We start from the raw sequence: 26,478 nt of genomic DNA, 5'->3' as shown, positions 1-26,478 counted from the left end.
AGTTGAGCCTGATTCGTATGGCACCCTGGGCAGTGGCAGAGGTCTGAGTGTCCAATGCAAGGTGGTGCTGGGATTTAAACGGAAGGTCTTGGGGCGCCTGGGTGGCTCAGGTGGTTAAGCGTCTGACTTGGGCTCAGGTCATGATCTCCTGGTTCACGGGTTCAAGCCCTGCATCGGGCTCTGCACTGACAGTGTGGAGCCTGCCTGGGATTCTCTCTCTCCCCCTCTCTCTGCCCCTCCCCCACTTGTGTGTGTGTGTGTGTGTGTGTGTGTGTGTGTGTGTGCACTCTCTCTCTCTCTCTCTCAAAAATAAACTTTTTTTTATTTTTTTATTTTTATTTTTTTTTTCAACGTTTTTTATTTATTTTTGGGACAGAGAGAGACAGAGCATGAACGGGGGAGGGGCAGAGAGAGAGGGAGACACAGAATCGGAAACAGGCTCCAGGCTCCGAGCCATCAGCCCAGAGCCTGACGCGGGGCTCGAACTCACGGACCGTGAGATCGTGACCTGGCTGAAGTCGGACGCTTAACCGACTGCGCCACCCAGGCGCCCCAATAAACATTTTTTTTAAAAGGTAAGTTCTAATTTGATTCATTTTGGTTACACTTTTTTTTTTTTTCGAATTAAGAATTTTAGGGGAGGGGCACCTGGGTGGCTCGGTCGGTGAAGCCTCCTACTTGCTACAAGGTCAGGTCATGATCTCGCAGTTCATGAGTTCAATCCCCGTCTCGGGCTCTGTGCTGCCAGCTCAGAACCCGGAGCCTGTTTTGGATTCTGTGTCTCCCCCTCTCTCTTCCCCTCCTCCACTTGCACTCTGTCTCTCTCTCTCTCTCGAAAAATGAATAAACATTTACAACACTTTTTAAAGAAAGAATATTTTCGGGGCACCGGGGTGGCTCAGTCGGTTAAGCAAGCGTCTGACTGTTGATCTCAGCTCAGGTCTTGATCTCGCAGTCTTGAGTTCAAGCCCCACGTGGGGCTCTGCACTGGGCACGAAGCTACTTAAAAAAAAAAAAAAAAAAAGAGAGAACGTTTTATTATTTTCAGTGTTTTTCTCCCTTTCTCCTTCAGGATTTAGAGATTATTCAATTGTCCCATCTTCGCTATTTCATTTTCTGTTTGGTTGGTCTTCGTGAACATTTACATGCACAGTATATCTGCAGTGAACCAGGCCCGGGGACACTCGGATGAGTGAGACATAGTGAGGGCTTTAAGAGTCATGGTAGGGGAGGGAGAAGACCAGAGAACATTCCAATTAATATATAAATGGAAAGTGCAGCAGGCCCAAGGCAACACAAACCTAATGGCAGGGATGGAGGGAATCCAGGAAGACTTCCTGGAGGAGGTGGCGCCTGAGGAGAAGTTGGAGAAGGGCAAGTGGGAAAGGGAATTTAGCCCAAAGACCGGTTGGAGCCTACAACAGAGACAGCCTTGTTAGGGTCTGGGCGGGGGCGCTTGGATTCAGCTCTGCTGAGAGATCCAGGGCAGGGAGTGGCTGGGGGAGAAGGAGGAAAAGGCGAGCAAGTAGCCAGCCCCCCAGGGACCATTAGAGACCATACGAAGGAGCTTGTCTTTCCCATCAGCTTCTGGTGACAGGGAAGGGTTCAGGCAGGTGCACAGTGTTTTCGGGTAGGCCTTTCAACTATATTATTCTTTTTGGCCGTTTGAGTGATGGATCTGGCCATCCCAGTAACGCAGGTGCAGAGGGAGAAGGGCTTTATGTGGGCAATTAGATGGAGGGAAGAGAGTGGCTTGAGGAATATTTGAGTAGTAAAATTAGCAAAATGTGTTGATTGACGATTTACACGGGGAGGGAGAGAGATGAGACCAGGATGTGGACCAGGAAGGTGGATGTTGGGGTCATTGTCTGTATCAGCCTGGGTTCACTCAGGAACACCAAAACCACTCTGTGCAGATTTTAAAACAGAGGGGATTTGGGGCGCCTGGGTAGCTCAGTCTAAGGTTAAGTGTCTAATTCTTGATGTCGGCTCAGGTCACGATCTCATTGTTCATGAGTTCCAGCCCCGCATCGGGCTCTGTGCTAACCGTGCAGAGCCTGCCTGGGATTCTCTCCCTCTCCCTCTCTCTCTGGCCCTCCCCCATTCACTCTCTCTCTCTCTCTCAAAATAAAGAAGTAAACTTAAAAAAAAAAAACAAAAAACGGGATTAAAGCAGAGATTGCTTACAACCTGATGGAAGCCAACCAGAGAACAACAGGCAGCTGTTAGCAAGCACTTCTAGGGCAGAGGGACAGAGGTTGGAGGCTGTCCTACAAGAGCCCAGGGAGGGGACAGGCTGGGGAGGGAGAAGGCTGGAACCACAGTGCACATCGCTGGAGGGAGCCAGGGACTCCCGTTCCGAGCAGAAAGGGTGGAAGAGAGAGGCCCGGCCACTCCTTTCCTTTGCCCTCCAGTCTCGCCAGTGACCCCCAGTGGCCAGACCCTCCTGGATGCCAGGGAGCTTGGAAAAGCTGAAAAGGACAAGGATTCGGTCTGAGCTCCAGCCCGGCAGCCCAAGGGGGCAACAGGGCAGAAAAAGAGAGGCAGTTGAGGCAAGAAGGAATGCGCCCGTGTCCGGGCATGGTGGGCTCAAGGGTTTGTGGATCCTGCAGGGAGGTGATCAGCAGACACTTACTGGACCCCCCGTTCCGGAGATGGGGGTCGGGGGAGCAGAGGGCTGCAGCTGCGCATGTGGAAGGTCCCGGACTACAGGCACAGTTACAGTGGTGATGGCCACGGCAATGGGCGGCTCATGGGGCAGGTGTTTGTGTTACTGAAAAGAAACATTTAACTTTTCTTTGTAAGACAGTTGCATCATGTTATACTCCTAGGGGTTTTACGAGTCTACTTGCCTGCTTTCTCTCCAACACGTGGTGTTTTCAATTTTAGCTGTCCTAGTGGGCGTGAAACATCCCTCGGTGTGGTTTTCATTTGCATTTCTCTGGTGACCTTTGAGATGAAGCGCTTTAGGAAAGGCCTACTTGAACATACCTCGAGGAGATTCCGCGCTGAGGCTTCTTATCGAGAGTCGGGAGGGGGAGTTAGGGTGGGAGTGTGGGTGGTGGAAAGCTCTTCCCTACTGGGTTTCAGATTACTTTGTGAAGCAGGACAGAAGCCTCTCGGCTAACCTGTCATCTCAGATTTTCGGGGTCTCTCCGAGGGCCTGAGCTAATGGTGTAAACCTGGAGCCGGGAACACCTGGGTTTAAACCCTCACATCACCTCTTTGCAGAGATGGTGCGCATGCTCAGTTTGTTTTTTTTTAATCTGTAAAATGGGAACAGTATCTTTTTATAGGGTTGCCGGGGAGGCTTCAGGCATCCAATGTTGGCAAGGCGACAGACCAGCTAGGTCTCTGACACATAATATCAGTTCAGCGATGGAAGCAAAGGTGTTCAGTTTTGTTAAGCGCTACAGATCTGCTGGAGATTGTCTTTATTCCCCAGGTGAGGAAATCCAGGTTAGTTCACTGTCCAAAGCAACCCGCGAATTAGGGCAGCGCTGGCATAAAAGCCTAGTCTCCTCCTTCCCCTGTCAGTTGCCAGCCCTTGGGACCTGCCCCCACACTTCTAATCACTTGCTTACACATGGGATCAGGTGCCATAGTCTCCTCCTTCCCCTGTCAGTTGCCAGCCCTTGGGACCTGCCCCCACACTTCTAATCACTCGCTTACACATGGGATCAGGCGACACCATAGTGAGAACTGTCTTGGTTTGAATCACTGTCTCGGGGCACAGAATGCTCTCACCCCAGGAACAGATCTCGATCTGAAGCTCCTGAGGGCTCTCCCAGGCCCGGGCCCCTACGGTTTTGTTTCTGCTTGTTTGCTTTTTCAGGACACCAGCATCCACGTAACAACTACAGGGTGAATTTTGTCCCAGTGACACCTGTTGTGGGTCCATCTCCAATCCCGGCCCCAAGGACTGTCGGGGTGCAGCGTGGGCATGGAGACTAGCTCTAGGCGGTTCCCCCAGGAGCTCACCCAACCCGCCGCAGGCTTCCCTGCCAAGAAAGAGCAGGCAGACAAGGCTCTGAGCGCCAGGTTGTGATTTTGGGTCGTTTATTCCCACCCGCTGCCCTCGTCAGTGTCAGAGAGCCACGGAAGGTCAGGCTAGGAGCCGCTCGTTCTCCCCCCCTGCCCGTTCACGCGAGGAGTGGGTCTGGTGAAAAGGATGTTTTAAAATACCGCAGAAGCAATGCGTATTTGCGAGCATTCAACCAAGAGCTGAACGCAGTCGTCACAGGATGATGCGTTTGGAGGTCGGGAGTGGGGCCAGGGAATTGCACACGGTCCCCCCCCCCCCCCCGGACATTTCAGAGGTCAACCGCCACCACTCCCCACAGTCATCCCAGCAGCTCTTTGCTCGGCCCTCCCTGGCTTTTCCGGGCCTGCCGCCCTCATCGCGCCCGGTCCGGGGCTCGGTCACTAAAGGCCCTGGAGAGCGAGGCCGACACCCCGCGACATCAGCACCACCCGCGCCGGGCACTGGGCGCGGGACTGAGGCCGCGCCAGGTGCGTTGCGCGTTAAGGACCCGGAAGCGGACGCCTCACGTGCTCTCCGGGAACTCGCCCGGCTCCGACCCAGGGGGCGGGGCGTCTCCGACTCTGCGTGCTTGCGTCATCGCGTAGGGGGCGGGGCCGCGGGATGAGGGGATGACGTATCGGCTGCGTAGAGCGACTGTGGGCGGGCCCAGGGAGCGGGGCCTGCTGCTCTTAAAGCAGCCACGACGTTTCGAGCCCGGCAGCGCTGGCCTCGAGTCGCGGCGCCTTTAAGCGTCGCGGTGACACGTGTGTGAGGCGCCCGAGGCCCGGATGGTGCGTGTGCAGGGCCCGGGCGGAGCAGACGCCAGCGCCGCGGGCCTGAAGCCGGGCCCACCGAGGGCCGGGTAGGCTGGGGCCGGGTGGCGGCCGCGCGTGGGCCGAGAGAAGGCTGCGCGTCCGGCCGGGTGGAGGGCTTCCGCGGGGCCTGGGGTGCGGGAAGATGCGCCCTGGCGGGGTGGGGGGGGGGGGGCGCCGCACAGGGGACATGTGGGTACTCGTCCTCGAGGGGCTCAGGGACCCGTAGGGAGGGCCCAGGGCTACTCGGTTGGCCAGTTCGGGGTTGCTCTGTCCGTGAGGGGCTCGGGGGTGCACGGGAAGGGCCAGGAGCGCGCGTTCCGCGAGGGGCTCGGGGGTCCACGGGGAGGGTCATGGGTGCGCGGCCCGCGAGGGGCTCCGGGGTCCATGGGGAGGGTCAGGGGCGCGCGGTCCGAGAGGGTTCTGCAGTCCACGGGAAGGGTCAGGGGCGCGTCGTCCGCGCGGGGTTCGGGGGGCTCCACAGGAAGGGTCCGGGAGGCTGCCTCTTTGCTGTTCCCGGGGAACCCTGACCGGTGATGGAGGGGAGAGCCTGCCCCAGCCAGGAGCTCCGGGGGGTCGGAGGAGGCAACTGCCTGTGTCGGTCGTGGACACGGTCCTTACCCACGGAAGCATCATTTATGCAGAAACCAGACTCTCTGAAATGGCTTAAGTCAAAATCTGGAGGAGCCTGTTCGGTTTGGCAACAGTGCTGCCATCTCATTTTTTTTCCTTTTAGTGAAAAACGTGGGAAAGACTTACCCCCGGAGAAGGTAACCTTCCTCAGGGTCATGGTCAAGGTGGATGCGAGTGGGTGAGGACAAGGTGGGAGGAGGGTGTTTAAAATACCCGTTTTAGTGGGTAGTGTGGAGTCTCCCCTGGGGTTATAGGAGCTAGACCGAGTAGCATTCTAAAACCGAGAGCGATGAGAGAGGAAAGCGTCCAGCCTGCTTTCTGTAAGCGATTGCTGAGAATCCGGCCTCCAAGGAGAGGGAGGCTCCGCTCGCCTCTGCAGAAGAGCCCGGAGGCCCCCTGTGAAGGTGCCCCAGGGAGGCCCGGGGCTCTGTCCATCTGGGGCTCCTCCCCCACCAGCACGTGGTTGACCCTGTGAGTCTCGAGTGCATTTCATCCTGGAAAAGTGAATTTACAGGGCGGAGGGAGAGGGAATATGAGGCAGCTGTGTCCGGCTGCTCTCCGAGGTGGAACTAGGCACCCGGGAGCCCGAGCTGTTCTGGACCATAAGCGACGCGGAATGGAGGGAGCATCCTTCCCGACTTTGGAAGAGCAGGTTGTCAGATGCGCACATCAGAGGGCTTGCTGGTGATTGCAAGGACGTTTTTCTCTGGGTTCCTGCCCCTCAGAGGGAAATAACTTTTTGGTTATTGATGTTTTGGACGGCATCGGTGACACAGGGGTCGATCTTTGTCAGAAGTTGAAAAATGACGTTTGTTCAAAAATCTCTGGCTTCCACAGTGAGGAGTGGGCGGTGGGATAGGGGTTCTTGAAATTACTTCTCTTGAAATAAATCGGGTTATATCTCCCAAGTTCTGTTCGTCCCCTCGCTGTTTGGTCCCCCAACATTTGCCCTTGGGCCCATGTCTGTCTATGCCCTCACCTGTGCACTGTGAGGTATGAGTCTTGATTAAAACAGGGATATTACAGGGCGATTTTTGTAAGACCGGGATCTTCAGTTTCCACATTGGCTTTTCTTCTGAGATCACGTTTATTATGCTCCCTCTTTATTTTGGTGTGGGTATGCTTTTATTTATGGATATGAAATACAATGTATCTGAAATTTGCTGTCGGTAACGTGGGGACGGGAGAGGAATATGGATTGGGCCCACGTAGTAACTGCTGATATGAATAAAGGGAACGTGGTGGTCCCTATGTTGATTTCTCCACATTCCATATATTTAGAAGGAAAAAGAATGTATGTTTATTTTTGAGAGAGCAGTGGAGGGGCAGAGAGAGAGGAGGACAGAGGATCCAAAGCGAAGTCTGCTGACAGAGAACCTGATGCGGGGCTCGAACTCCCGAGCTGCGAGATCATGACCTGAGCCAAAGTCAGACGCTTAACCACCTGAGCCACCTAGGCGCCCCCACGTTGTATACATTCGAACGTTTTCACCGCAAAAAAATTTTCAGTACCTTAATCTTATGTAATCATAGTGATCGTGGATGGCAAGGACAAGAAATCTGCACTTAGCAAAGTGAAAATGTGGCGATTCTCTCTGCTCCTTCAATTTTTTTTTTCCTTTTTTCTACCGGTCTCTGAAACGTGGAAGTTGGAGGTGATTATTACCTCTCACTTTCTGGAAAGCATTTTGGACCGGAGCCCCCTGGGGATTTTTGGCCCCTGGACTTGTCCCTGGTTTGAAGGTTAGGACGCAGGGCCGAGGGCAGTGCTTCCCTCGTGTGCACGTTGCAGAGTTGGGAGCTGGTGCGTTCAGTTCTTCTCCAGAATCTTCCTAAATCCGGCAGTCGACCCTCCTTCAGCCTTCACACCGACTCTTCCGGGGAGATCGTCGGCCTCCCTGCTCTGTGTCCATGCAGTGGGGCCGAGGGGACCGTGCCTCACGTGGTGCTCTGTTCACCCCACAGATTCTGAACGACAGGCCCGCAGCTTTGGTGACTGACCAAGCCAAAGGCGAGGAGCTCGGGCATCTGAGGGTCGCGCACCGCACCTGCCCGCTCTGGCCCAGAACCTGACCCCATGCTGCAACAGCAGCACGCCCAAGGTCAGACGTCCCAGGTAAGGCAGCAGAGGTGTCTGTGCATCTTCTCATTTCTCCGAGCTGTCGGCCTGTTCAGGTGGTGGGAACCCTGGGATAACGACTCTCAGGAAAGGTTCTTTTGTTTCCTCAAATCAAAGAGTTTGTGCTTGCTCTTTTAAAGATAAGTTCCAGGGGCGCCTGGGTGGCTCGGTTGGTCAAGCATCCCACTCTTGATTTCAGCCCAAGGTCGTGATCTGGCGGTTGTGGGTTCGGGACCTGTGTCGGGCTCCGCGCTGAGTCTGGAACTTGCTAGGGAATCTTCCTTTCCTTTTCTCTGGCCCTCCCCTGCTCACACGCACGTGTGCCTGTATGCACGCTCGCCCAAAAAAAAAAGTGTTTTTTACGTTTATTTATTTTTGCGAGATAGAGATACAGAGCACAAATGGGGGAGGGACAGAGAGAGAGACACAGAATCCCAAGCGGGCTCCAGGCTCTGAGCCCCACGCGGGGCTCGAACCCTTGAACCGTGAGATCATGATCTGAGCCCAAGTCGGACGCTCAATCGACTGAGCCCCCCAGGCGCCCCTTAAGTTTCTGGGTTTGTTTGCGGAAATTTTGTTTTTGCAAAGATTTTATTTCATCTTTTGAAAAGTGTATTTATTTATTTTGAGGGAGACAGAGACAGCATGAGAGGGGGAGGAGCAGAGAGAGAATCCCAAGCAGGCTCTGAGCTGCCAGCACAGAGTCCAATGTGGGGCTCGGACATACGAACCGCGAGATCGTGACCTGAGCCCCAGTCGGACGCTTAACTGACTGAGCCACCCAGGTGCCTCTGAAGTCATGTTTTCTTTTTTTTTTTTTTTTTTTTTTTTAACGTTTATTTCTCTATCTCTGAGAGACAGAGGCAGAGCATGAATAAGAGAGGGACAGAGAGACAGGGAGACACAGAATCGGAAGCAGGCTCCGGGCTGTCAGCACGGAGCCCGACACGGGGCTCGAACCCACGAACCGCGAGATCATGACCTGAGCCCAAGTCGGACGCTCAACCGACGGAGCCCCCCAGTTGCCCCATTTACTTCTTTTATCACATGGATTTGTGTGTGCAACCAGGGTGTCCTGTGAGAGTTCGCGCTTCCCTGTTTGTGAGCACACATTAGGACCATGAGGTCACCTTTTGAAGGCAGGTGTGGCCGGCCGGAGGTGCGCGGTCCCGTATGGAGCAAATGCACGTCGCGCGGCTCGCCCGGTGCCGGTGCCGTCACTGTGTGTTCGGTGCTGTTTGTGGAAGCACCTGGTCTTTCTGAGAGAAGCACGGCCTCTGCTCCGTCCAAGCGGTTGGTGACACGTTTCCGTGTTTTACGCTTCCTTTCTAGGGTTGGCAGCCGATCCAGAGAAGCTTGTGTGGTGGCTAGCATCCGTAAAGACCAAAGAGGGGATTGCAGAGAAGTGATGCTTTGTTCCTGGGACCTGGGTACTCGTCGCTCTGTGTCCCTTCTCGTCCCCACGGTGATGCACCATGCCAATAGTCGATAAGTTGAAGGAAGCCCTGAAACCCGGCCGCAAGGACTCGGCTGACGATGGAGAGCTGGGGAAGCTCCTGGCCTCCTCTGCCAAGAAAGTCCTTCTACAGAAGATTGAGTTCGAGCCAGCCAGCAAGAGTTTCTCCTATCAGCTGGAGTCCTTAAAGAGCAAATATGTCTTGCTGAACCCTAAAACGGAGGGAGCCGGTCGCCACAGGAGTGGAGACGAGCCTCAGGCCAGGAGACAGGGTACAGACGCACGGTTGGCCGGCAGGAGGGGGTCTCGATGTGTGTTGACCACGCGGATGGACGGAGCGTTGGCCGAGTGGGAGGAACAAAACTAGAGACGTGGTCAGAGAGTTGGGAGGTTTCAGTGGGGTCGGTGGCTTTCAGTCGTAGAAATAACGACACGGGGTTGGTCAGAAAGAGATCCGTGACCTTAGAGAGGCCTTGGAACTCGTGTGTGTTTCATCAGAAGCGGGGCTTGGAAACGAGAGGAGCGGGCTGGGCCTCAGCATGCGGGGGCCTGGCCCCTCTAGCCGTTCGTTCTGAGTCTTGCCTTCCCATCCATGGGGGGCTCCTCGAATTCCAGACCTATGCAGTCTGCGAGGACCGTGGGATGACCGGGTTTTCTCCCGGGCTTTCTAGTAACTCCCGGTGGGCGGGAACACCAGTTAGCCTTTGACGCCGTGTTTTGGCCACGTGCAGGCCGAGTGTGCCTCTCGTGGTCCATCTGTGCGTGGACTCAGGCCCTTTTTTCTTCCCTCGTCCCTTCTCTCACAGGCAGCGAGCATGCGTACGAGAGCTGTGGGGACGGTGTCCCCGCCCCACAGAAAGTGCTCTTCCCCACCGAGCGGCTGTCTCTAAAGTGGGAGCGGGTTTACCGCGTGGGAGCGGGGCTCCACAACCTCGGCAACACCTGCTTCTTGAACTCGACCGTACAGTGCTTGACCTACACCCCGCCTCTGGCCAACTACCTGCTCTCCAAGGAGCATGCTCGCAACTGTGAGTGGGAGGGGGCGGCCTGGGGGTCGTGGGGGACCGGACGGTGTCCCGCGGAGACAAACCCACGTGCTCACGGCCTGCCAGCCCTCAGCCTGGGTCAGATTTCGGAGTGACATTCGTGACGTAGTAACTGACAAAACCTAAATTTGTCGTGTGCCCGCGGCAGGACGGGCCGTGGAAGCCAGTCTCAGGTAGAGCGTTGGTCCCAAACTCTTGTAAAAAGGAGTACCTAAACGGAGAGAGGGGTTTTCAAAAAATACATCCAAACTACGTATATTCCACGACTTTATACATCCGTTATCGTACCAGTCAGCGTTTTATGCGCATTATAAAACATGCCTCCAAGTAGAAATTTAAAACGGGTAAGAGGGGTGAAATAAAATGTAACTTACCAAAACTGAAGCAAGTAGAAAGTTTTAAAAGCCTTGTAACTAATAAAGAAATTACATGGGTGGATTAGATCTTCCCATGAAGAAAATACCAGGCTGAGACGACTTCTGGGTGAGCTTCATGAAAATTTTGAGAAACAGTTCGTTGCAATGCTTCACAAACTCTTCCAGAGAATAGAGAAGGAGAGAAAAACTCCCCAGCTCGTTCTACGAGGTTCTAATAACTTGGGGAATGAAATTAAACGAGTACAACATAAGAAAAATTACAGCCCCATCTGATTCACGAATGTAGTTAAGAAACTTCTAGACAAACTACTACCAAACTTCAGGCTTTTTTTTTTTTTTTTAATTTTTTTTAAATGTTTATTTATTTCTGAGACAGAGACAGAGCATGAACGGGGGAGGGTCAGAGAGAGAGGGAGACACAGAATCTGAAACAGGCTCCGGGCTCCGATCTGTCAGCACAGAGCCCGACGCGGGGCTCGAACTCACAAACCGTGAGATCATGACCTGAGCCGCAGTCGGACGCTCAACCGACTGAGCCACCCAGGCGCCCCCAAACTCCATAGTCTTTTAAACACTGTGAGCAGTTTGTGTTCATCGTAGCCCTGGAAGGATGTTCTAAAATTTGAAAATCTCCCAAGTGTGACTGTTAAATGCTATGATCCTGATAGTGTTGTTGGGAAGTTTGAATGAATCGCGGGAAATGCTCAGAATGGTACTTAGGCCACAGTTTAGTGCCGTGTAAGTGACTGCTAATTTTGTTTCCTTAATTAATGTATCAGCAGATGAAAAGGGAACGGTCACCTGCAAGTAGATGCCCAAAAAAGAAATTGATGATGAGCTTTTAGTAAAGCAGCAATAAGAAGGAGTTTCCTTATCTTGATAAATGGTTATCTACCAAACACAAAAAAACAAAAACAAACAAAAAACCCCCCAAATTTCTCAATAGGAAAATATTGGAAGCATATACTCTTCAAAACACAGCGTGAAATAAGGGTCCCTGTCACCCCTTGTGTTGAAGATGTGTCCGTCTTAGCCAGAGTGGTGACGTGGGGGGAAAAAGGAGAGAACGCACCATTGTTAACTTGAAAATAATGTTCCTAAGGAAAAAAAAAAAGGAAGGAAGAAAAGAAAAGCGAAAGAAACTATAAATTAGAAATTTGGCAATGTAACTAAATATGTCAGTGTACGAAAAGTTAGTTGAATTTCTCCGCACCAAACGAGTTTTAAAAAGAAGTTGCTACTATGAAAAAAGTTTGTAATAGCAACAAAAATGATAAAGTGTCTAGACTTAAATTTACCAAGAGATCTCTCACTGAAGGACGTTACACAAGAACCTACATACACGAAGATAGCTGCCTTCATTCAGAAGGAAGCCTCGCTGTTATAAAAATGTTGGTTCTCCCCAGATTAACGTAGTTCGTTAACGTAACTCCGGCTGATTCTAGGATGTATACGAAAAAGCAAAGCAGAGGACTCAGTATCACCAAGAGGCTTCTGAAGGAGGCTATAGGGAGAGAGATGCCCTACCAGCTAGGAAGTCTTGTCAAGTAGAGAAGCTAAAGAGTCGAGAGTATTGGGTCAGGGAGGGACAGACTGACCAGTGCGGTGGAGCAGAGCCCAGAAACAGACCTGCACGTATCTGGAAGTGTGTTGCCTACATGCCGCTCTTTCACGTGTCTCGCATTTTAAACAAATGGAACTTTGAAAGAACTCAGGCTTTCATCTGGGAAGAGTGAGATAGGACCCCCATTTCACAGCACAGCCGTGCACAAAAGATGCGTTCAAAATTTAATATCGGAAGCAAACATCACACTCTGATAGCAAATGTTGGCAACTATCTTTCTGGCCTTAGGAGGGGAGATTTTTCTTTTTCTTCTTTTTTCTTTTTTTTTTTTTTTAATGTTTATTTCTTATTATCGAGAGACAGAGCATGAGCAGGGGAGGGGCAGAGAGAGAGGAAGACACAGAATCTGAAGCAGGCTCCACGCTCTGAGCTGCCATCACAGAGCCCGACGCGGGGCTGGAACTCAACAGACTGCGAGATCATGACCTGAGTCAAAGACGCTTAACCGCCCGAGCATCCCCGGGGGACCCCTGGATAGGAGATTTCTTAAACAGGACTCAGCACTATCACAAATGACGAATTCCAATGCATTAAAAGTAGCAACTTTGGTTCACAAAAAGCACTTGAAGGAAATCAAAAGGCAAACGGGGAGCTGCGAACCAGAGGCAGAACCTGGGACGTGTCACCAGCAGAGGATCACTGCTGAGAATGTGGAAAGAATACAGACCAACAGGGGACGGACAACCTACCCAAAACTAAATGAAGATTATGAACCAGCATTTTACAGAAGAGGAAGCTCGCGGTCAGAAGGACAGGGAGAGATGGTCAGCCTCGCTCGGAACCAGGGAAACGCCAGTACAACCGGCCCAGCTCTGTGATGGGTGAAGATTCAGAAGCCTGACGACACTGAACGTCAGGCAGCACAGAGGTCTGCTCCGGCCTCTTCCAGATACTCTCCCGGCCAGCAGTTCTGCAGGAAAGCTCCGGGACACGCCTGTCACGACACCTGTGTAAACACGGCTGCCAGCAGCTCAGGTGCCCGTGAACAGAACGGATCCCGGAGTCACGGGTGGGCCTGGGGCGGAGCAGCCCCCGGTGGTGCAGGAGCGCGAGTGACCCGCTCCGCGGGTGAATCCGAAGGCCACAAGGCAGAGTGAAGAAAAAGTCCCAGAAGACCGCATACAGCGTGAATTGCTGTTTATAAAGCTGAAAAAGCAAGACGACACGGTATTTAGGTACACGCGCATGGGAGAAGGCTAAAAAAGAACCATGGTTTTTTTAGTTGGTACGCAAGGAAAATAGGAAATCAGGCTAGACCTGGGGCAGGGAGATGGGAGCGAGAGAGGGGCAGCGGTAGGGTAAGAGGTTTGGGTTGTGTGACGTGTTCGGGGATATCGGCTGTGTTCTTTTTTGTTATTTCGTGAAAGATGGCCACGCGGTGGAAAGTAGCATTTTGTAACGTCTTAGGATCGGAATGGCTCTGTGGCTGCTGCAGTTAAAATACTGAGGCACTGTGCACGCTGGAGGCGTAGCTGGTTCTAAGTCCCTATTTCCGGTAGCGACCTCGGCGCCATTAGGGTTGTTTCGGGTGGACTTCCAGTAAGACCAGACTAGGCTTTCTTTGCTTTCATCTCGTGGTGGTGGTGGTGATGACCCTGCTCTGCCCTAGTTTTGTTCTGTCCTTCCCTGCACCGCCGCCCTTCGTTTCTGCTTTCTCTGCAGCACCCGTCGTCCACCTTATTAGGGCTGACGGAGGGACGTAGGAAACACCCGTAAGTCCCTGCAGCCCATCCATCACACCGGGCGCGTGGGAGCGAGGGTGTGAGGTGGGAGCCACCGGGATCGGCCCTGTCGGTGGTGGGACGTCCCCCGTTCCCTCAGGTTCCCTCTCCTGGGAGGGCGCCCGCGTCGCTCTGGGTCGCTCTGCCGAATGTTGGTGAGCCTCAGTGTCTAAGGTTTTTTGGAGTAAAAGTTTTAAGGGAAGTTTTAGTATTTTTCCCCTGTACCCCACTGGCTGAGTGACCCCGAGTGGGCTTGGGCTGTCCTCTCTTCCTCCACGAGTATGTGCTGTTTCGAGATCCTCAAGGATCCTGAAAAGTATCGCCGGAACTGCTACAGGCTGGCTGGACCGCTTCGGCACCGGGATCCAGCCAGAAAACCGATTTTAGTATTTTTTTTTCCACCCCCAACCTGGAGCTCAGACCCATGACCCCGAGATCAAGAGTCGCACCCTCCACCGACTGAGCGCCAGGCGCCCCCAGACTTACCGCTCTGAGCGCACGGCTGAGCGGCACGAGGTGCATTCACGTTACCGTGCAGCCACCCATCCGGCTCCGGAACTCCATCGTCCCAAGTTGAAACCCTGCCCGTGACGACAGAGTCCGCGTCCCCCTCCCCTCCCCCCCACCCCGGCGCCCCCCCTCCTGCCTCTGTCTCCGTGAACCGGCCTGCTCCGGCTCCCTCGCAGAAGTAGAGCCCGATGGTGTCGGCCTCTCGTGTCTGGCCGACTACACCAGCGTCTCGTCCCCGAGGTTCGTCCCCGCCGTAGCAGGTGTCAGGGTCCGCTTTTCGGTTCCAAGCCGAACACCGTTCCGGTGTCCCATCTGCACCGCATCTCATTATCCATTCGCTTGTGGGGGGACACTTGGCTTCTGTGCTGTAGCGCTTGTGAATAACGCCGTGAGCGGTGGTGTGCGAATGCCCGCTCGACACCCCGTTGCCCGTCCTCTTGGGCGTGCGCCCTGGAGTGCAATGGCTGATTCCTACGGGAATTCCATTTTTAATTTCTCCGGGAGGCGCCATACTGTTTGTTTTCACAGCCCCTGCGCCGTTCTCCGTCCTCAGCGACAGTGCGCAGGGTTTCCAGTTTCTGCACGTCTTTGCTAATGCAAGTTCTTTTCTGTTTTTAAATGCTAGAGTTCTTATGTGCGTGTGGTGAGCGGGCCGCATGCCGTTTCAGTATCGATTCTGAGACGGGCCTAAGTAACTGGGTAAGGAGGAGTGTTGCAGGCGAGAATGATTGGTTTGTGGTACAAGCTGGGCCTGTTTGAGAAGTAACATAGGGTATGTGGAACAGCAGGTATCCTGCAGAATTGAAGACGCGCCTGCCCCGGGACCCAGAAGTCCGTCGTGGGCGTATGCGTTAGAGAAGGTTGCACACAAGGAAGCAGGTGCGGGACTGTTTGTGGGAGCAGAGACACAGAGTCAGCAGGAAGCATGTAAGTGAACCGTGGTCTGTTCCTGTGGTCAGATACTCCAGCCTACGTGAAGGAACCACAACCACGTCAGAACTGCCGAGCCGTTCACACTGCGTGGCGTAGTTTATGTAGGCTAAGCGTAAACACGTTTATTGTTTGTGGGTAAACACGCTCGTGCGTTAGCGCAATAACTACGTAAGCGGGAGCAGTTGTGACCTAGTTCGGGATCGCAGTGACCTCCGATGAGGGCGTGTGGGCAGTGCAGGGGAGGAGACGTCGCTGTCACGGCAGAGTTTTCCTTCTGGAGCCCCTAAAACGGGTTGGCGCTCAACGGTATAGGCTTTGTACTTCTCTGCATTTAAAAGATGTCATTATTTGAAATAAAGGTTAAGACGTACCACCGTCCGGCCTGCTGGCCGAGCAGCAGCAAATAGTTGCACACACGGCAGGGGCTGGCGGAGCGTGGCCTGTGGTCTCAGTCTGGCCCGCTGCCTGCTCTGTAGGTCAAGTTCCGAGGCGCACATCCCGCCCGTTGATGTACGGTCTGTGGCTGCATGGTGTGCTGCCTGTGCTCCCCAGAGACGGAGCCACATCGTCGTGGACTGTGTAAGAGCGGACGGCTCCCCGACCTGGCTGTCCTTAACCTCCCGGGTCTATACGGAAGAAGCTCGCCAAGCCTTGAGACGGCAGCGGGCAGTTTCCAGAACCAAGAGAGCAGAGGTTCCCACAGCTGAGGAGCAAACTAAGAGTTGTCGGGGGAGCCTAAAACGTTCACGTTTATGGACCACGTGATCCAGCTTAGAAATCAGGAAAAACGTGTTCTAAACTTCATTTTGAAAGTCAGACTTCCCGCTTTTAGTAAGTAGCACCCAGGAAACATGAAAAGGGCCTCACACAGGTCAACAGCGCTGGCTCAGGGTGGTGGGGTGCATGCCGGAAGTACAACTTTGGATGGGTCACGACCCCCCACGCTCTCCAGCAGAGGAAATGCTTCCTTCGTGGACAGCGGGCTGGCTTCAGGGCATCTGGGACCCCTGTGGCCCAGCCGTTCCCTGGGCCGTGTGGCGAGACGTCTCGGGAGCTCCCCCCTCACGGTGACCGCCTCGCCCTGCAGGTCACCAAGGCAGCTTCTGCATGCTGTGCGTCATGCAGAACCACATTGTGCAGGCCTTCGCCAACAGCGGCAACGCCATCAAGCCCGTCTCCTTCATCCGAGATCTGAAAAGTAAGAGTTCGTCTGCGGTGGGCGCTGGGGAGGTCGGAGGAGGGGGTGCGGGGAGGAATCAGGAACCAGGCGACGGTCTAAGACTTCCCAGAAGAGCACTCGGGAGCAGGTGGTGGCGCTGGGGTCAGCGGGGAGGGCTTCGCGTGGGGGTGCGCGCTGCCCTCCACCCTGAAGAGTGTGGAGGTTCGGGCCGGGCGGGGGAGGGGCTCTTGTGAACATCACAGGAGCCACTTAACACAGACTGACTTCCCTGGGTCTGAAAGCTGTGTATGGTGCCGTTGTGATCGCCTGTGCTGTGCGTGGGCTCCTGGAAAAGTAGTTGACCAGTGGATTCCACATCCTTGGTGACTGGTGTCTCGTGGCCTCTGGCTCTTCTGTTAAGCACGGAGAGTTTAAGCTCTTAGGTCTCGGTGGGGAAACCTCTGCCATGAGGACTTGACACGCACTTTACGCAGAGCTCTCGATTTCCTCACTGGCCGCTTTGCAGGTGCTTCCCGTTTACCCTTGGGACAGCGGGGAACCGGGGGAGAAGGTGTGAGCTCTCCCCTGCCAGTCTGATGCTTCTGTCTGTCTGCAGAGATTGCCCGGCATTTCCGCTTTGGGAACCAGGAGGATGCACACGAATTTCTGCGGTACACCATCGACGCCATGCAGAAGGCCTGTTTGAATGGCTGTGCCAAGTAGGTGCTTCCCTTCACCCGCCTCTCCTCAGAGGCTTCACCCCTGTTCCCGCGGAGACGGGAGACGTGCCTCTGTCCCCAGGCTTACCGCTGTAGACCCTGCCTTCTGGGTCCTTGACCTGCTGATGCTCACATGAGGGACTGCAGGGCCCCCCCGGGGCACCTCCGAAGGGGGCGGTGGGGGCGGAGCTCTGTGCCCGCAGCTGGCTGCAGGGAGGATGCTCTGGCAAGTCTCTGTGAGGGTCGTCCGCTGTCGTCCCGGACTCTTCCCGTCTTTAGAAATCACCTTACTATTTTGATACGGAGGATGGCGGGGTAGGAATTACGTCTTTATGAAAGAACTTGAACACTTGAGGGTAGGAGGTTTATGATTTTTGAGCTTACTTTCTGCACGGTTACTGTTCCTTCGTTCTAAATTTGAGAGCATGTGACGGGTCGCCGACTTTATGCCGCGTCTTGCCTTTTGTGACACAGTTGCCATCGGGGATGGCCGGTGTCTACGAGGTCACGTAGTACATGCTGTAGTGCAGGGACGCCTCGGGAGCCTTCCCAGGAAGATTCCACTGGGCTCTTACCTGCAGGAGGCCTCCTAGGGTGGGTCACCCCAAGGCTCCTATGGGGGCAAAGGGGAGGCAAGCAATGTGGCCTCACTGCCATGCACGTGGGTACAGCACGTCCCCAGCAGTGGTTCCCAGGCCTGGTCACAGCACGGAATCACCTGAGAGGTTTTAGGACAGCAGCTGACCCCCCCCCACCCCCCTTGCAACATACACGCACGCACGCACCCTGCCAGCCAGCCCAGTTACCCAGGCCCTCCAGGGGTGGGAGAATGCGGGAGGGATGGGTAAGGTTGGGGTTTGGGCCCGTGGGCGGGAGGAGTCCAGGTTTGTGGTCTGGAGAGCCAGGCAGGTGGCGGTGAGCCTTCCAGGTTGGGGCACAGAAGTGGAAGATGAGCGGGTCTGACGTCAGGTGAGGTACGTGTGGCCGGGCACCTGCACAGCGGGGAGTTGGGTGCTTTCCACGCACCCGTCCGTGAGAAAGGTGTCGCTGGTCTTCGCGAAGTGAGAGGAGAGTGGCGTAAGCTGAATTGGTTTGATTTGCAGGTGGAAGTGACTTTTTTTTTCTTTCTGATTTTATTAAAGATTTTCAGTTGAACTTGTGAACGGAGAGTATGTATAACGTTTCTACTTCATGGAACTTCCTGGCACCGGTTCTGACCCGATGCATGACGGTGGGGGTTCGTGAGTGTCCCCGTGCACCTGACACAGTGTAGTCTGTAGTTGGGGTCGCTCGTTGCGCGTCCGTCTTGAGGCCTGTGCCGTCAGTCCTGTGGCTGTCCCCTGTCTGCCCTCGCCTCCGCCCTCCTCGGTGCTGATTCTGGGCGGGCGCCAGCCTCCTTGTATCTCCTGGAGCTTTTGCTTTGGAAGCACGGCTGTGGTCAGATACAACCACCGTACTTTTGTTGGAAGTCCGTTTCTCCCACGGGCAGGTTCAGCCCCCTTCTCGGGTGCTGTGACTTAGTCCGGCTGTGATACTGCTCCACCATTACCCCGGCACACCTGCTGTGTTTCTCTCTCTCCGGTTTTCCTTTGCTTGGCAACTTGCGAGCTTCCGGCTGGTGATTGGGACAACCCGCGTCTGTTCCGGTGACGACTCTGCGTGCACCCGTGGAGGTGGCCTCCCTCCTCTTTTCTGGACCCTTTGGTTTGTCACTGCTTCTTGTGCTCCGTCCCTCTGTCCTTCCCTCTCCTCTCACGCCTGACTCTGGGTTGACTTATCTCTTACATCGTCGGGACTTCAAGTGTCATGCGTTCTCCCCCCACGTTCATCCCTACCTTTGCCTCCGTCTCACCCCCCGGGCTGCCTGAGGCGAGTCCCTCTCTCTCTCGTCCTTGCAAGGACCTTGCCTTAAAGGGTGCACGGTCTTTAAAGTGTGACGGCCTCACAGGAACGTTCGTAGAGCTGACCGTTGTCGGTCGGCTTTCCTAGACACCCGAGCAGTGACCAGAGCTGACGTTCGTGGCGGGCGGACATCGACTCTGGAAACGTCTTCTTACGCCTTACGCGGCGGGCCCGTGGTGTCCGAACCACGGCTTTTGAATCGGCTCAGTTCTGAGCGTCTGGGCTTGAAAACGTGCAGCAATCACTTAGGCGGGCGCCGTGCCCCCAGACGCGGGGTCCCCCGGTGGGGGCGCCGGGGCTTCTCCGCCCGGCCCGGGGCGGCGTCCCACCCCCATCTCAGGGCAGGTGCGTGTTAAAGGCCTCCCTGTTACGTCTCCCTTGGTCGGGGTCTCCCCCGCAGGACCCCCTCTGTCTGGCGGCCCTTTCTTCACCTCGACCGCTCCTCCGGACGCGTCCCCGCCTTGTCGCGCCCCTCCCCCGAGTTCACTTGCGTCTCGTCTCCTTCGGGCCCCGCGTGATTCCCGCTTCGTTTCCGACCTGATTTCCTGTTTTTTTCCCCCGTACCGGTTAACTTTCTCCGTTTGCTCTTTTCTGTTCTTGGTTCTGAAACTTCTTACGATGGTTTTCCTCTCCCCAAACGCTTGTGCGCGGATCCTTACTTCAGCTTGGGATTTTGTCTTCTGCCTTGTGTGTGCTTTCCGGGGGCTCGTCTCCACCGGACGAGGTGGCTCTCGTTCACTGCTCTGTCCCGACGGTGCCGTGCACGACTGGGGCCGCCTGGGCGCAGCTCCTACGCCTGGTGGCTCCCGTGGTTCTCAATCCAGGGTGCCGTGAGCGCACCTTCTGTCCTGGGCGCCACAGGCTGGATGGCCTGTGGCGTGTGTGTGCCTCAGGACCCCGTGTGCTCTCCTGTGCTCCGCTCGCCCTTCCCCACCGTCACCTCCCCAGCCACTCTGGTGGCAGGCGCCCCGAGCCTCGCTCTCCCGCGGGCTCCCCTTCCTGCGGGGACTCTGGGCGATTCCCGGCTGCCTCTAGGACTCGGGCTTCTCCAGACCGCCCTTCAGACGTGGAGTTGGCTCGCTGGGATTGGGTTTTCTCCTGCCTGGGGCTAGTGTGAAGCTTGAGCTGGCTCTGCCTCGGGCCGGACGGACGGCGGGCTCCGTGCGGTGGTTTGCCCCTGTTGGGACAGGCTCCTGGCTGGCTTGGGGCCACCTGGGTCTCCAAGCTGCCGTCACGTGTGGCTTCCCACACGCTTCCGGCGTGTGCTGGGATTATGTCCTCCACGGTCCGGGGAGTTAAGACATCCCTCCTTTCGGCGAATGGCGGTGGTGATACGTGGCGGTAGTTGGTTTTCCTTTCCTAACTCGACAAGATGAAAACGTGCCCTTGTGTCGGTCCCCGTGGTGTAGACTTGTGCACCTCAGTGAGCTCCCCGGGTCGGGGCCGCCCGCACGCTGAGGCAGAGAAGGGGCCAGGGCAGGGCGCCGTGGGGCGTGTGTCGAGGTGGCGGGGGGAGGCGTCCGCAGGGCTGGGGGTGCAGGGGAGGGGAGCGCGCTCGCGAGGGCCCCCGTGGCTCCACTTGGCAGCTCGGTGGGAGGCCGAGGGTTGTCTTGGATCCTGGTTGGTTAATGGGGCCGGGGATTTGACCGTGACCCATGACCGCTGCTGTCCTGCTGAGGGCGCGCGGGGGAGGGTGTCCCTGCTCACTCCCCCTCTTAGCAGGTGAGAGGCTTGGACATAGGACAGCCAGGGGTCGGACGGGGGCGGGGGTGGGTTCCAGGGGGATGGGGCACTTCTGTCGTAGACTGGGTGGGCACACAGGCGCGTTTCCCCGGCCTCTTACTTCCCGTCAAGGGTGGGGGGTCGGGAGGGGGTTCTTGAGGCAGCTGCTGTGGGGAGCGGCCGGGGACCCGCCGAGGGGCAGGGTGAGCGTGCCCGCATGGTGGGGTCACGGGCCGTGTGGTGGGGTTTCCCCCCCGGCGCACTGGGCCGGGGTGACTCAGGCGGGGGCTGCTAACTGTCATTCTCTTGAAGGCTGTGGCCTCCTTTCCAGGTTGGATCGTCAGACGCAGGCAACCACTCTGGTCCATCAGATTTTTGGAGGCTATCTCAGATCGCGTGGTAGGTGAAGACGCTTTCTCTACGCCCTTGTCAGGGAGGAGGATGTCGATCAGGGAAGGCTGAGAGTCCGTGCCCAGGTGGGGCCCTTTCCTGGCGGGCGGCCCTGGGCGAGCCTCGGAGGCCCCGGTCTCCTCTGAGATGCACCCTTGGCCGACGGGCCCACTGTTCCCGGGAGGAGGTCTGGAGCAGAGCCTCCGGCACGTGTAGACGAGGGTGGCGTTATTCTTTCTGAGCCCCTGAGCTCCTCACACGCGGCCTCCGCCCTGCCGCTGGGGCCTGGGGCCCGGGGCCCGGGGCCCGCCGAGGCCACGGTCTGGGACGGAGGCCATCGCTGGGCTGGCGCGCACGCGGGCGGGTTCTCGCGGGGCCGGCGGCCGAGGGCTTCTCCCGGCTCTGGGTGTTGGAGACGTGGGGGTGGCGCGCTGGGGGCGCCCGCCCCCGCCCACTGCCGCTTGTTCCGTTGCAGTGAAATGCTCGGTGTGCAAAAGCGTCTCAGACACGTACGACCCCTACTTGGACGTAGCGCTGGAGATCCGGGTAAGGACCACGGCCGGCTGTGCTGGGTCACGTTTGCCGGAGGCCGGGGAGGCGGGGGAGGCCGGGAAGCAGGGATGGCGAATGACCCAGGCAGGTAGGGAAAGAAATGCCGGGAGCGTCACCGCCTTGAAGTAGGGGCCGCCGTTTTTGCACGATGGTTGCTGGCCTTTTTCCTGTGTGCGTTGCTTTCGTTTAAAACGAGATAAAACGTGGCTTTGTGTCCCCGAGGCATGAGGGGTGAGCCACGGTACGTGCAGGACTTGGGCAGGGAGCCGCTGGCAGGCGGGCCTTCGGGAGAGCAGCCTTGTCTCGCTCCGGCCTTCGGGTGCTGCAGCCGGGGCCGGGTCACCTGCGCCCAGGGTGTGGGGCCAGCGCGCCTGGGAGTCCTGCGGCAGCTGCCCTGACCTGTGTGGCCGGGGTCACCGTCTGCCTCCACCCCCACCCCCCTGCCCCGCCCCCCCCCACCCCTGGCCCCACTCCTCCGCAGCACATCCTGGGTGTCAGAAGGGGGCAGCCAGCAGGCCGGTTTGGATGCAAGTAGATTGTTGTGATTTGCTGCCTCAGCCTGAAAAAGACCTTGCGTTTGGCATCTCTCGAGTCAGCCTTTTTCTTCCGCTGCTGATTCATTTCCCCGTTTTTGTCCTTCTCAGCAAGCCGCTGACATCGTGCGCGCTCTGGAGCTTTTTGTGAAGCCAGATGTCCTGAGTGGAGACAACGCCTATATGTGTGCGAAGTAAGTTCCGTTTTGCTCACGGCGGAGAGCGAGCCGTCGGGGAGCCACCCCCGCCCCTCCCCGGAGGTGACCGCCACTCACATTTCGTGAGGAGGGTATACAGGTCTCAAGACTAAAACCTCTTCACGACGCAGATGGAGTAGCCACGGTTTTGCAGCTGGTGTCGGTTCGCGTCGCACTCAGGATGCGCCAGCCCCTGTTCTGAGCGCTCCTCACCCGGGAAGCGGGTCCCTTGGCGACACAGAGCGGCAAGGTGACCCCACGTGGCCCTCTGCCGTCCCGCCTCTTGGACGAGCTGCCTTCTGTGGCCTCCATCAGCCACGGCAGACGTAACCGTGACCTCGTTCTGCTGAGGGTCACGTGGATTTTACTGCGTGGACGTTGTGCTTTGTATTAGCTCCTTCCGAAGCGATAGTCGCTGAAGATTCTTTTTCTTTCTTTATTTACTTTGAGAGAGAAAGAGAGAGAGAGTATATCCCAGGCAGGCTCCACACTGTCATTGCAGAGCCCGACGTGGGGCTCGAACTCACAAACCACGGGATCGTGACCTAGTTCGATGCTTGACCGACTGAGGCACCCAGGCATCCCCACCCCCCCGCCAAGAATATTTTTCTCGATGCTTTTCAGATTCATTATTCCTGCCCTTTCTTCCCCTCTCCGAGTCGGCCTCCCTGTGCCCTGGAAGCTGTTTGCTTTCCTTCATCTTCTCCCCCCTCATCCCCTGGTCTTCCGGCTTCACGTTCAGTGATTTCCCGCCCGCCCTGCATTCCTGGGCCACACCCGCTCCAGCTCGCTCCTTCCTGTGTGTGTGGAGTTGCTTCCCCGTGTGGGCAGGTGCTTCCTCAAGACTTCATAGTCTCCAGCTCTTCGGCGGCCCCAGGTCCCTGTGGTAGCGTTCCTTCATTTAAGTCACGGGGATTCGGATCTAGGGACGCAGAGCACGGACTGATCACCTTTTCCACTTGCCGCCCCTCACAGATGCAAGAAGAAGGTTCCGGCCAGCAAGCGCTTCACCATCCACAGAACGTCCAACGTCTTAACCCTCTCCCTCAAACGCTTTGCCAACTTCAGTGGGGGAAAGATCACGAAGGTGAGTGTTCACTACAGTGTCCAGTCTGCTCGGTCGGCCGCCTTTAAAGAATACAGGTTCCATGGGGCGCCTGGGGGGCTCGGTCGGTTGGGTGACCGACTTCGGCTCAGGTCGTGATCTCGCGGTTCCTGGGTTCGAGCCCCGTGTCAGGTTCTGTGCGGACGGCTCGGAGCCTGGAGCCTGCTTCGGATTCTGTGTCTCCCTCTCTCTCTGCCCCTCCCCTGCTCACGCTCTGTGTCTCTCTGTCTCTCAATAATAAATAAACGTTTAAAAAAAAAAAAAAAAAGAATGCAGGTTCCAGGCTCTGCCCCTGAGCCAGTGACTTACAGTCTCAGGAAGACAGGGCTTAAGAGCCTGCATTTTTGTAGAATCTTCGAGTGATTGTTATTTTTTTATCTTTTTATCTTATTATATCAAAGTGAGTCATTTATTTAAAAAAAATTTTTTTATAGTTTATTTTTGAGAAAGAGAAAGCGCAGGGGAGGGGCAGAGAGAGAGAGAATCCCAAGCAGGCTTTGCACCACCTGTGAAGACCTCGATATGGGGCTCGAACCCACGAACCGTGAGACTGTGATCGGAGCCGAAATCAAGACTCAGATGCTTAACCGACCGAGCCACCCAGGCGCCCCATGAGCCTTTTATTTTTTAACTTAATTTAATTTTACTTTATTTGTCTTTAAGTTTATTTATTTTGAGAGAGAGCATGTGCACTCACAAGTGGGGGAGGGGCAGAGAGAGGGGGAAAGAGAGGGAACCCCAAGCAGGCTCTGCGCTGTCGGTGGGGCCCAAACTCACGAACTGAAATCATGACCTGAGCCAAAATCAAGAGCTGGACGCTTAACTGACTGAGCCTCCCGGGAGCCTCTGTTTTACTTCGTTAACTTTTTAAAGTAATTATGCTCAACATGGGGCTTGAACCCACAACCCCGAGATCGAGAGTCAAGTGCTCTCCGAGCTGAGCCAGGCCGGTGCCCCTGCACAATGGCGTTTTTAACAGAAGATGTCATGTCATGAAAGCGGTTAGAGCTGATGATGTGGTTTGGGGAGGGCACTTATCTGAGCCCCAGTTTCCTTGCTGGCAGTGATGCGGTGATGGGGGCTGACTTAGAGCACCATTTCCCAAACTTGTGTTCTGCGCAACGTCTGTGCTGTGTGTTTACAAAAGACCGTATTTTGTACATACAACTGTGTTGTACTTTGAAAGCATCTGCCCAGCTGAGTTTGGGAACTGCCAAGCTGCAGTTCAGCAATTCTTTGGAATTACAGGCCTTCTCAGAGCCTTTATTAATCAGCTGTGTTGCATTTTGAATTTCCCAGAGGGGACTTAGGTTATGAAGGGTTTTCTGAAGTTAATTGTTTGGGGATCCGGTCATTCATTCATTCATTTTACTCACACTTAATGTGCTTAGGTCGTACCGTGCCGTCAGTGCTGTGGGAAGTCGGCGGGACTTAGTGGTAAATGAGATCGTCGTGGTTTTGCCCTAAAGAGCTCATATTTCACCTTAGTATGTCCCGGAACTAGTTTTCCATCAGAAAACTGTTTGATCTGGGGGCCCATATCTGGCAGGATTGGATGGGGGCCCGTGAGCTTCCTGTGTGTTGAGTTTGTTGAGATTCCGAGTTTGTCATTTTCGGCTCAGGTCACGGTCTCATGGTTCGAGCCCCTTGTCAGGCTCTGCACTGGTGGCTGATGGCTCAGAACCTGCTTGGGATTCTGTCCCTTCTCTGTCTCTGCCCCTCCCTCTCTCTCCCTCAAAATAAATAAGTAAACTTTTTTTTTTTTTTTTTTTAATCTCTCTTTAAAAAAGAAAAGTACACGTTCCAGGTCTCTAATGGTATAAAGCTCCGAAACAGTCAGAGCTGATAGACGGCGACAGAAATCACAACAGTGGGTATTTGAGATGCAGTATTTCCCGGGGTTACGAGACTTCCGGCTTGATGTCTGTGTCTCGATAGGAATAAGGGTCAGTACACGCTTGTCAGACTCTGCTCCGTGGTTCACACTACGTAACTCATACTTCGTGTTTAAAAGCGTCTGTTTGTGTATAGGCAGAGATGCAGGTAAATCTATCATTCAGAGGTAATTTTGTTTTTGAGAGAGAGAGAGAGGGAGGCATGAGCGGGGCAGGGGTGCAGGGAGAGAGAGACTTAAGCAGGCTCCATGCCCAACATTAAGCACGGGGCTCGATCCCACAAACTGTAAGAATGACCTGAGCCTTGTTTTAAAAAAAAGGCGGGGGAGGGGGCGCCTGTGTGGCTCAGTCGGTTAAGCGTCCGACCTCGGCTCAGGTCATGATCTCACGGTCTGTGGGTTCGAGCCCCGCATCAGGCTCTGTGCTAACAGCTCGGGGCCTGGGGCCTGCTTCGGATTCTGTGTCTCCCTCTGTCTCTAGCCCTCCCCCGTTTGCACTCTGTCTTTCAAAAATGAGCAAATGTTAAAAAAAAAAAAAAAAAAAAAAAAAAAAGGATGACCTGAGCCAAAGTCAAGAGTCAGATGCCTAACCAACTGAGCCACCCAGGTGCCCCTCAGAGATAATTTGTGAAAATACTTCCCCGTGGAAAACTGTCAAATTTGAAATAAATTCTGGCACGAGACCTCTGTCCCGATGCGCTTGGTTCTGGTTTTGACCTACTGTGACAGTGGGCTCCGTGGAGTGAGCACCGTTTTCTCTGAAGACCCAGACCGGGCCATGGCCTCCCTGATCCCCCCCAGTGCTCCTTACGGTGGCGTGGAGGGCACGAGCTATTTCTCGCCTTACGCTGGGGGCCCGCGCAGGGAGACATGGTCGTCCAGGTGTCACTCAACAGGACGATGAAATAGTTTCACGTCGGTCGGATGGAAGACGCCCTTCTCTGCGTCCTGTATTTTCACCCTTGGCTGAGGGGCTCTTGCCGCAGCGTTGCCGCGTGGCCTGGTTGCCCCCCGGTTGTCAGAGACCAGCCGATCGTGCGTTTTATGTAG

General features: G+C 55.4%; 1 protein-coding gene across 4 annotated transcripts in view; it reads left to right on the top strand.

The window, feature by feature from the left end:
- Nucleotides 1-4,736: 4,736 nt before the first annotated feature.
- The window catches only part of USP36 (ubiquitin specific peptidase 36), a 35,957-nt gene continuing 14,215 nt past the window's right edge, over nt 4,737-26,478 (top strand). For 2 of the 4 annotated variants that reach the window (XM_078438064.2, XM_078438062.2), the window contains exons 1-10: nt 4,744-4,886; nt 7,435-7,585; nt 8,921-9,316; nt 9,851-10,072; nt 16,343-16,453; nt 17,031-17,133; nt 21,089-21,156; nt 21,623-21,693; nt 22,344-22,426; nt 23,405-23,516. In XM_078438064.2, the coding sequence (XP_078294190.2) occupies nt 9,064-9,316; nt 9,851-10,072; nt 16,343-16,453; nt 17,031-17,133; nt 21,089-21,156; nt 21,623-21,693; nt 22,344-22,426; nt 23,405-23,516 (1,023 nt within the window). In that variant the 5' untranslated portion in view covers nt 4,744-4,886; nt 7,435-7,585; nt 8,921-9,063. Of the gene's footprint in view, nt 4,887-7,434; nt 7,586-8,920; nt 9,317-9,850; nt 10,073-16,342; nt 16,454-17,030; nt 17,134-21,088; nt 21,157-21,622; nt 21,694-22,343; nt 22,427-23,404; nt 23,517-26,478 lie in introns of all 4 variants that reach the window. The other 2 variants (XR_013552186.2, XM_078438063.2) reach the window with 2 other exon arrangements.

The sequence above is a fragment of the Panthera onca genome, chromosome E1, assembly GCF_046562875.1.
Source record: "Panthera onca isolate mPanOnc1 chromosome E1, mPanOnc1 haplotype 2, whole genome shotgun sequence".
In the NCBI taxonomy this organism is placed as follows: Eukaryota; Metazoa; Chordata; class Mammalia; order Carnivora; family Felidae; genus Panthera; species Panthera onca.
This window is presented reverse-complemented; position numbering and strand designations above follow the sequence as displayed.